The following is a 10,761-nucleotide window of genomic DNA, read 5'->3' as shown; positions in this document are numbered from 1 at the left end:
TTGTTCTGTTGATGTTGTGTATTTTCTGTTTCTGCTTTCTTATCTTGTAATCTGTTCTATTGGGCTGTCCCACCTTGGGCTTCCCTTTCCATTCTAATATGATTCACCATTTTTTTATTTTTTTTATTTTTTTAAAACAGAGACCCCTAGGACAATAATCCACCTTTTATTCGCTGATGATTTTTGCATCAGCAGATATGAGGACAGTCCAAGGAATCTTGGATTGTATGCAGAAATTCACGGAGTGTACAGGCCTTGAAGCAAATCTAAGCAAATGTGCATTGACAATCCCCCAAAAAACATGATATCCAGCAACTTAAGGATCAAGTAATGAACAATCCCGATAAAGTATTCAGGATCCCATTGTTCACTTTCAGGCTTACAGCAAAAGAATGCATCCCTGTGGTTGGAAAGTTAAGGAAGAGAATCATGACCTGGAATAATAGTCATCTATCTAGAACCAGTAGAGTAGAGTTGCTGAAAACCGTTCTCAATTCATACTAACTCTACTGGTCGACGCCTTTCAGTATTCCAAAAAGTGTACCTTGCAGCTATAGAGAGGATTTTTTTTTTAATGGCAGCTAAAGAGAGGATTTTTAGGGACTTCATATGGGGAGGATGGAATGATTGGATGCAAAGGAAATCTCTAAAGAGGAAAATACATGGCTCATCAAAATGCCATCCAAACCCACCTGGGCCATCAGAAGCGTCCTCCATTCAAGTGATGTGGCCAGGGATACTGTTTGTTACTTGTGTTGGGGTTCCACGCAAAAGCAATAGTACCACATCGGACATGTGAAATAGATGTGGATGGGTTATAAGGGAATGGGCACCCCCCCTCTTAACGGCTATAGCTTTTAGGGGCAAGTTCTACCCGGTTTGATTCCCTTCAGCTTGATTGGAGACGGAAAAGGCATCGGCTTCTTAAAGCAGTTGTGGCGCACAGACGGCCCCCTAATCCAATAAGTGAACAAAGATATAAATGACAATGACATGTCTCACCTAGAGAGACAACAAGCCATTTATTCTTTATATGTGCCTACTCTTGATGTATCTGAAGATCCATCGATCCATTCTCTGAAGATTCACCTTTAGGCACAAACCTCACAAATCCCTTCTAGTTGAAGAAAGGTGGGTTCGTACCATAGTAATCAGAAAACGGCAACCAACAATGCCGTTAGCTCGGCCTCTATTTACTGGGTTAGAAAGTGAAGGAAGGTTTTAGGACATATCAAGGCATAAGAAAAATCTTCTCCAGATCATCCTTTTCAACTAGAAGACCGTCTTCGCTCTTTGAAGTTAAGGCACATGCAGAACCACTAAAGGAAATATTGATACTACCATTTCACTCGATTGCCCTTTCACACCAAAACAAGATGAAGAGAGGTACTGAGGAAGCTTAAAGCTCGACACCTATGTATCATTGGTTGTTGAAGGTGCAGCAATTGGAGGCCTAATCAGGGATGATGAGGGCCATATAAGATGCATATTTTCCCTAAACATACCTATATGAGAGATATATGCATTGGAAATTTATGCAATCTACCAAGGTTTATCTCTGACAAAAAGGAAAGAGACCAATGAGATATGATTCAAGTCGGACAAACATATCACTATAAATGTTATAAATGGAACTCTTAGTTGTCCATGACGCCTAAGATGCTTGCAAAGATTAAAGAAACTCTCATCTCATTTAAGTCCTAGCGAATTACTCATATATGGAGAGAAGGAAATGCAGTGGAAGACTTCCTTTCCAAGCATGATTGCCCTTGTAAAGATATCCCTCTTCAAATTACTCTCCTCTTCTAGAAATTGTGTATTTGGACAGTCCTGAGACTCAGTATACCCAATTGTAACATTAAGCATGATTTCCCTTGTAAAGGAGAAGATATTCCTCTTCCAATTACTCCCCCTCTTCTAGAAATTGTGTATTTGGACAGTCCTGAGACTCAGTATACCCAATTGTAACATTAATTTTTCCACATTAATGAATTGGTAGGGTCCGCCTAAAGAAATCTTGCCTACCCAGAAAAAAAAAAGAAAATAATATCAAATGATAGTGGGTAAATCGAATTTTTACCGGAGCATTTTTACACCTTTTGTTTGTCTTTCCTGAAAAAGACTTTATTTTCAAGAAGAGTCAATAAAAAGGAACAGAAAATGAAGCTGTTTTTAACAAACAAATAAGGTGGAAAAATGCTAAAAAGGGTTCTTCTAAAATAAAATGACCAAAATGCCCTCAAACAAAACCTGGTTTTCTTGTAAGCATACGCTTTGTGGGCAAGTCTACTATTTCATGGTTTCTTTTCCATCTCTGAAATACTCGTAGGCTTGGAATTAAATCTGACTTGTTTCTCTGGTTGGCTTTCACATGAGTGTAAACTTTTTCTCTTGATGGTTTCAGGTAAAGGAAACACTGCTTGAAGTTCAACTTTGTGAAGAGCAATCCTCTAACTGCCATATAGCCAACGAAACAAGTCAAATGGGGATACGGAGATCTCCTAAACACAGCCGTGAAGATATGGTATTCAAAATTATTTTGTTAATATGCTGTTCTATCAATAAGATATGATAATTCAACCTTCCAGCCATCCCTCTTTCATAAGTGGACCAGATTACAAGGAGATGGATGGGCACAAAAGGAAGGGGGACTGGCAGTGCCTTCTTTGCCGCTATCACAACTTTAGCTGGCGGGATAAGTGTAGAAGATGCCCTCATGCTAGACTCAACACCCCCCCCCCCCCCCCCCCCCCCCAGCTATCGTGCGGAAAGGAGAGACTTTCAGGGAAGTCTAATAATGGTAATAATTCAGGAGCATGGTTTTGCATCCCCTGTCAATATCTTAACTTTAGATGGAGGGATGATTGCCGGTGGTGTCGTGCCGTAAGACTAGAGTCCCCTCAAAATGGATCCCTAATACCAGCCTTTCATTTAAAGCTGATACCTCCTGTGGGGATGTCGATCTATGGCCGGACTCAGGTAATGTCTATCGCCACAAAAATTCAAGGAATCCATCTTTATCTATCTCAGTCAGAGAAGTGGAGGTTCGATTGGGTTCTCTTAGAACCTGCTTAATAGGGAAAAAAAGAGATCACAATGAATCTCTACAAGAGATTTGGCAATGGGCAAAGGAGCTCTGGGGAATCTCTTCTTTACATTGTCCATCCCTGCTGACGAATCATGATGTTCTTTTCATATTCGAATCAGAATCTCAGGCTTCCCAGATCCTCGCTTTAGGTTCTATGGCCTTGGGTAACCATTTGCTCTCTCTCTCTCTCTCACCACGGACAAAGGATTTTATTCAAGCAGAAGAAGCTGTTTGGGTTCACTTTTATGGCATCCCACTGCACGCCCGGGCCGTATCAACAATGAAGGCACTAGGGGGCCTTTTTGGTAAGGTTGTGGAAATTAAGATGGAAGGTTCCCATCAGAATTGTATGAGCTTCGTATCGGCTAAAATCCTGACCCCCCGTTGGATGTTCCCTACCTCTGGTGTTAAGCTTAGGGTTTTAGATCAGACATACACCATTGGGGTTGAGTTTCGAAAAATAACCTTTCTTTGCCGGTGGAAAGTGCTCCGGTGTCTGATAGGTCCCATTCTTCGGTGTCTTCCCCTTGTGATCCAATGGGTCCCATTCGATTGGTGAATGAGGCCTTCTTGCTTGGCAAGCCGTTAACCCCATAGAACTTTCAAATTTCAAATCCTCATATGAAAAAGCTTCTGTGCGGGGCCCTGACTTGGGCAGTGCCCAAGATTCATATTTGAAAGTCAAATCTTATACTCAGCTGTCTAATCGAAGTGGAGTCTCGTCCGGTTTTCAGGGGGGGGGGGGGGGGGCGCTAGGGGGCAAGTTTCCAAAAGATTTCGAAGGTCAAATCCGAAAGCATATAAATTGCTAGGGAACCTCTTCAGTAGCTTTTTGGGTCAAAATTTTAACCCACACTCTTCTTCTTCAAAGATTGGTTTGTTCCGGACATGTCAATTCATGTAGCATCTTTTGGGTCGTCAGGCTTGGAGAAAAGCCCTCTATACCCTTGAGGTGTAACCTTCCTGGGACAAAAATAAAGCATAGGTAGTGTAGGGCTCCAAATCAAGTTCTTGGGAAGAGTGTTAGAAATGGTGTATTTGATATGTTTCTTGCTTGGTTTGTGTGTAGATGCTTCTAAAGTCGGGGTTAATCATAGTTCTGAAATATGGCCCGGATTCCGAAAAGCCCCTCTGATGGTTTAGGGGTAGGTTCTTTGGGCTGTTTTATCGGATAGGTTCTAGTATTGTTTGGGACTTTCTTTATGGCCATTCCAAAAGATGACGTATGGTTGGTTGCCTTGCGGATTCGATAGAAGATTGATTAGAATTGCCTGATTTAATTGTTGTACACGTTGTTGTCCCTTCTTGTGTGGAGATTGCATGGTCTTAGTTTTTGGTTTTTTGGCGGTCTTCCTAATAAGCAACCCCTTAAAGGTAATGATGATTGTATTGTGAAGTTCACTTGCTCTTCTAGGATTGGAGGGTAGCCTCAAAGTAGTGGGGCTAATTTCTTTTCTAAAAGAATTAATGCAATCTTGGAAACCACCGCTTCGGCGCTCTTAATTGTACCTCATCATGGAGGGAGTTTTTTCATAATGTGGTTATTTGGCCCTCCCTTAATACTCAACCCAAGGCGGTTTTTTCTAGTCCCATTTCCAGGCGGTTCATTCTCCCTGGTTCATTTCCCTCTTGCTTGCTCTGGATTCGAATTCTTGGTTCTAAGATGGAAGCCCAAAGTGATTCGGCCTCTTGTACTGGTTCTTCAAAGTCCCTTAGCGGCAAAAAGAGGACATTGTCGATGGACCTCCTTGAGATGGAGGTGGCTTTACAATCTCTGAAATCGATGGCCTACATAGAGGAACTTGCCTCTGAATTCTCGCCCACTCAAAGAGAAGTCACAAGGGATTCCTTAAAAAGGCATTGGAAGCTCTTTAAGGAGGAGGTGAACAGGTCGCCTGAAATGTTATTTAGGCTAACTGGGTTTTGGCACATTAAAGAATCATATTCTCCCATGTATAAGCACCCTCTATTTGTCAAACTTTTGGAGGAAGAATGGACCTTAAGGCGCCTACGGTGGAAAGAGGAAAGGGAGGTAGGGATTCAAAAATTGGAGGCAATGATCTCCAGGAAGAAGGCTTCGGATGGTAAAACCCCATATGAGGAGAAGATCTTGGATTTGGGCCTTGATGAGGAGGTATATGTGTCAGAGGTTGTGAGTCTCATCCTGACGCTAAAGAAATCCTCTTCCTAGTATGTTTCCTTGGTTTTTTTGGTGCAGTTTGGTGGTTCAATCTTTTGGTAAGGCTTGAAGGAATAGAGAATTTTGCTTAGGGTCTGGTGATAGGCCTCATGATTGCATTTTGCTGGGGATTACTAGTTTCTTGTAACTATGTGGGAGCTTTAAAATTTTCGGATTACACTGAGAATGGTAGTTGTTGACAATTGCGTGGATTACTAAAAAGAAGGATTTGATGAGGGATTAGAGGATTGAGTTAGAGCTAGTTTTGTGCCAGGGGTCACTCTTGAATCATATATAGTAGAATTGAGGAAAGGAATGATTGGTTCATGTATCTTTTTCCACCTTACTCTGGTCTGGGTATGCCATACAAACTAATATTTTGTATCGCAGGATGGGACTACTGGTCCCGAATGCTTTATGGATACTAATGAAATTTGTCATCTTTCAAAAAAAAATCTGACTTGTTTCTGACGCTTTTCCTAAACTGCTTTGGTCTTTAGTATTTAGGTCAAGGAGTTGGTTTCGATCATGTGAAAAGAGAGAAATTCTCCTTACCAATAATCGGTTAATTTCTCCACAGCTATCAGCCACCCCTTTATGAGTATGCTCCCTGGGTGTGGCTCTTTGGCTTAAAGTCATAGGTATGCTCCCAGTGACGAGAGTTCGAATCCACCTGTAGTAAACCTGATGTGTGGTTTACGGGTGATTGCGTGCATCCATAGGGAATAGTCCCCGCCCTAAAATGGGGTGCGGATACCCTATGTCATAAAAAATAAAAAATAAAAATCACCCAACCCTTTATTTTTGCATGCATGGTCTTCTTGGGTTGTTGTAATTTCCCCACAATTAATTCACTTGTATTGTATGTCCTATTTGCTTTCATGGCAGAAGCATGGCGCCATGTTTCATTTCACTATTCACTATGCAAATTTACAGAAAAGAAAAAAATGAAGTTAGAATGGACAAAGCACGAATAATCTTTTATCTTATGTTGAATCGAAGAAGGGAAGTGTAGAATGGAAGAAGTCTGATATCCTTCAAAGGAGTCACCCAACCCATGTGGGGAGGAACAGTAGATAGGCAACCGAAAGTGTGAAAAACTAACGGATAACTGCCTTGAACATTTATGAACAACCACCGACCAAATTCTACAAAGAAGACTACAGACCCACGTCCTATGTTTTTATTCAGTCATATAAAAAAATTACAATAACCACAGTAAGGGGGACCATTTTCAATCAATCTCCATGTCCCAAATTTCTGCAACTCTTGTTCAATGAAAGGAGAACAAAACAAAAAGGTACATTTTAAGCATAATTATTTACCTAGGGTGCTTTGTTATTAATAGGTGGTTTTCTGTGGGGTTTCTCATAATCCATGGATAATTCATCCGCGACAGTATTGGTTTTCTGAGACTATACTTTCTCCGGTGGCAAGGGGTATGGCGACATGACCGACACCGGACCCAGATCCTAGAACGGACCGCACCCGCTTCCCCAATTCCTCCATAAACACAGACACATAGTAGAATGTTAAACCCTCCTAATTTTATGGCCAATACCAGTGCACTTTTCACATGTGCACCGGCAAAACGTGCAGACCATCTGCCATTGCCATCTTCAAAAGGAGGACATGGAGCTACATAATGGGCCATAAGTGTTGGTCACCACACTACTTCCTACACATTAACTCCCTAACAACTTCTATTCATCCCCTCATCAATCTATAATTCAAAAAGTACAAGATAATTATGTGTATTATTATACATAATATTCTTATAAAAAGTAGGGTTTTACCTCTAATTTAGTTGCATAAGGCAAACCCACATGAGAAGAGGACATTACATTCTCACTTCCTGCACAACTAGTCAATATCAACGATGATAATAGTAAAGGAAGTGACATTTCCACCACCTTTTGTTTGTCATTTCCTAAATATATGACTGCATTTCCACCTAGATTTGTTTATCTTTTCTTAAAAATGAAGTGATAAGACAAGCAAAAGAGGGTGAAATGGCTCCTAAAAGTGGTGGAAATATCATTAATTATAGTACTACTACTACTGATAATAGTGTTAAGGAGTTTAAGGGGAGGAGCAAGAAGAAGAAGCTCTCATACATAATATCTTCAAATGATTGGAGATGTTGATATTTTCAATTCAAAAGCATTATCCAATGTATAATGAGAGAAGAGCCAACACATGGCGAAACATACAATGCAACAGCATATATTATCTGATTATATTTGAAGTAAATATAGAAGAGTACTTCTATTACAATAGTTCTCCATTCCCTGTATTGTAAGTTGATGGTAGTCAGATGTAAGTAGAGATACCTAAAAAAGAAGGAAAAGGCCAAACAGAATATAAAAAGGGTGAAGAGGGATAAAGGGTTATTCAGTTGTGAGAGGGGGGATGTGTCTTGGGTGGAGAGTAATCTAAGTTAAACCCCGGATGTTCTCCATGTTTGTCATGAGGTATTCTCCATGAAACTGTAACGAGAGACTCGATTCGAACAACACCTGAAAATTTTCCGCTTGTTGCTTCTATTTGCTTTGGAAGTGCTTTCATATCCTTTGTCTTTTTAAGGCTTGAACCACCCAACCTTCCATTGATTGCGCCTTCTTCATTTATTTGTTGATGGTTTTGCTTTTGGAATTCCTCAGGCAATAATTGCACTGGTTTCTCCTGAATCAATTTCTTATCAAATTTCATCTTCTCTGAATCCTGCAATAATCATAACATACCAAAAGAGTTTTAGATAGTAACAATGTCATGGCAAATTATTATACCTATAAAAATTATTTGCATTTACTCTTAAATGCAAATTTTCTTTTGGGGGCCCTATCGGTGTTACAGACTCTACAAAAGCTGATCAGGTTTGTGCACTTTACCAAGGATTGACAATTTTCTTCAGACAAATTAAAAGGAATGTAGATTTGAAGTGGAAAGTGACTCCTCTAACACAGTCTTGTAGGCTAAAGGGATTAGCGACTGTCCATGGAGACTCGCTAATCTTATGGATGAAATAAAAGATATGTGTTTGTTTGGTGTTTGCTCTTTTTCTCGTATTCCTAGAAGTTCCAGTGATTTGACTGATCTCTTAGACAAATTAGGAGCTTCTAGCAAATCATTTTATATGGAGCAATCCTTACCCTCCTGAAGTGCACCTATAATCCATTCTTATTTAACGAAAGTGTTATATTCACCAAAAAAAAAAAAAAAAAATTCTCTTAAATGCAAATGGTTTTGAATTCAAATATCACATTACCATACCTATTAAAAAAAATTTAAATACACATTATTTGCAAATAATGGTTATAATAGTCTTAGAAATGATATAGTTAATGGCTTCCAAAGAGGCCTTAAGGTTCCATTTGCAAATATGACTAAAATTGAATTAATCTAATGTGAAATAAGGAGAGAAAGAGATACTAGTTGTATTGCACCAACCTTGATAGAAACCTTATGGATAGCCCCAAGATGACGGGCGTTGCATGCATGGAGAGAAAGAGATAGAAGAAGCACAATGAGTAGAAGAGAAGACATGGCGGAGTATGGCTAGTTTAGGTGATATGGTGAAGGGCAATGGCAGTGGTAAGGTTTGTGCTTATGTTTGTGGCTCAGTAGAGAGTAGTATTTGTAGATGGAGAATGCATTAAATGCAGGTTTGTAGGTACTGAAGAAGGCCCTCTAAGAGAACATGGAGCTGTGTGGGCGATGTAGACTTGAGAAAAGAGAAATGAAGAAATAGGTACCCTCCCTTGTCTGCTTCCCTTCACTTTTCATTCAATGGGGATGCCAAACATAGACCCCCCAAAGGAAGAGAAGAGAAGAGTAGTTTTGAGGTTTTCATGTGAATATATACTAGAGAGAGAGAGAGACAGGGAGAGTAGAAATAACAAACAAAAACTAGGAAGCTAGAGCGTGTTATTTGTTTCTATCGATGAACACCATTTCTTGTCTTCTATTACAACTTGGTCTTGCATGGCTTGTGGCTCCGTGTTTGTTGCACTTACCCACGTTATTTTTGGAAAATGTAGAAGAATTATTCTAAGAGGAATGGTAGAAAGTAGAAACATCCTTCTATCGTGGTAAGCTGGAAATCATAAAAAAAAAATGTACTCTCCAACATGATGTAATGACCGATGTATTCATTACTATTGTTTCTTTAAAGATCAAGTCGAGGATTGAAGACAACAAATACTCTAAAATGGGTGGAAGTATAAAATTCTAAGGGTCCCTCTAGTTTATATTTTCTTTATTGAAAAATAATAATCAAACTATTGGTGAATAAATAAGTTTATGCTTCTTTATTTTTATTTATAGTGTACCTAGAAAAAAGAGAGAAAAAATAAATTAGTGGTAATATTTCACGATTATCAAATTAATCTAGGGAGATTAGGTATTTTAAGCTTATTTTATTGTTCACTGTTATAGCTTGGGAGGAGAAATGCATGCATATATTCATTTACGTACTCACTTCTTGTAATAATGCAACTCTTTTCTTTATTTAAACCTTTCTAATTAGTTGTTAAGACGGTATTGGGATGGAGGGAAAAATTGTATTGGAAATAATTTTCCATGGAAAAATACCAGCGTAGTAGGTTTACCAGTTTTCCTCGAAAACAGGGAAGATTTTCATTTTTTGAAAAAAAAAAATCCAGTAAAATGAGTTTAACAAATGCGGCAAAATTCATTTTTAATGGAAATTTTTTTCCCATAAATCATCCAACCAGCACCTAGAGGATGTTATAAAATACTAAAATTATAAATAATCAATAAAGCTTTTAATAAAGTGAAGGGGGGTGCAATTATCGAACCAATAGTGTGGATATTGGCCCCAAATTCGTGTCCATTTGTCTCATATTATGTAAATAAAGTAAAAGAAGAGTCAAGACATGGTGGAATGAGTGTCAATACATCAACATAGTTGGTCACTGGAATATCATTCCCTTACACAGGTATCTCAGATTAGGGGTGGACATGGGTCGGTTCGGTTGTGGGGTATACCCAAAACCGAACCGATCCATGTTGGTTCCCAAATTTTAGAACCGGAACTGAACCTAACCCGAACCGAATTCGATCGGTTCGGTTCGGTTTTGGGTTTACCCAACTCTTTTTTTTTCATTTGTTATTTGGGTTTAGTGAATAGTGACTACAATTTCATACTCAGTTGCTCACATCCGATTCTCAAAATCCAAGAAGAACAGGGCCTCAAGTTTACTCAATACTCGGTGCTCACATTCGATTACCAAAATCAAAAAATAACAGGGCAATGAAAGATTTGAAACAGTGGGGGCTCTTGTTCAGTTTTTTGTGAGAAAAAAGAAACAAAAGAAAGAAAATATCAATACCATATAAGAAACAGTGGGGCTCTTGTTCTTCTTCTCTTTAAATCTCTTGAAGAGTGGGGAAGGGAAACAAAGAGAGAGATGAAACAAAGGGTAGCAACGGTTGAAGAGAAATTTGACTTTTTTCTGCACTTTAGGGCTTT

General features: G+C 39.2%; 1 protein-coding gene across 1 annotated transcript; it reads right to left on the bottom strand.

Annotated features, from left to right (window-relative positions):
* Window positions 1–7,475: 7,475 nt before the first annotated feature.
* Window positions 7,476–8,927, bottom strand: LOC143882846 (root meristem growth factor 10). The gene is made up of 2 exons (XM_077386247.1): window positions 8,718–8,927; window positions 7,476–7,991 (listed from the first exon to the last, which is right to left on the bottom strand). The coding sequence occupies exons 1-2, from the start codon at window positions 8,811–8,813 to the stop codon at window positions 7,662–7,664; spliced, it is 426 nt and encodes a 141-aa protein (XP_077242362.1). The 5' UTR covers window positions 8,814–8,927; the 3' UTR covers window positions 7,476–7,661.
* Between the last annotated feature and the right edge of the window lie 1,834 nt (window positions 8,928–10,761).

This window comes from Tasmannia lanceolata, unplaced genomic scaffold (genome assembly GCF_043159265.1).
Source record: "Tasmannia lanceolata isolate RefF3 unplaced genomic scaffold, GAP_Taslan_0.1 ptg000008l, whole genome shotgun sequence".
Classification (NCBI taxonomy): Eukaryota; Viridiplantae; Streptophyta; class Magnoliopsida; order Canellales; family Winteraceae; genus Tasmannia; species Tasmannia lanceolata.
This window is presented reverse-complemented; position numbering and strand designations above follow the sequence as displayed.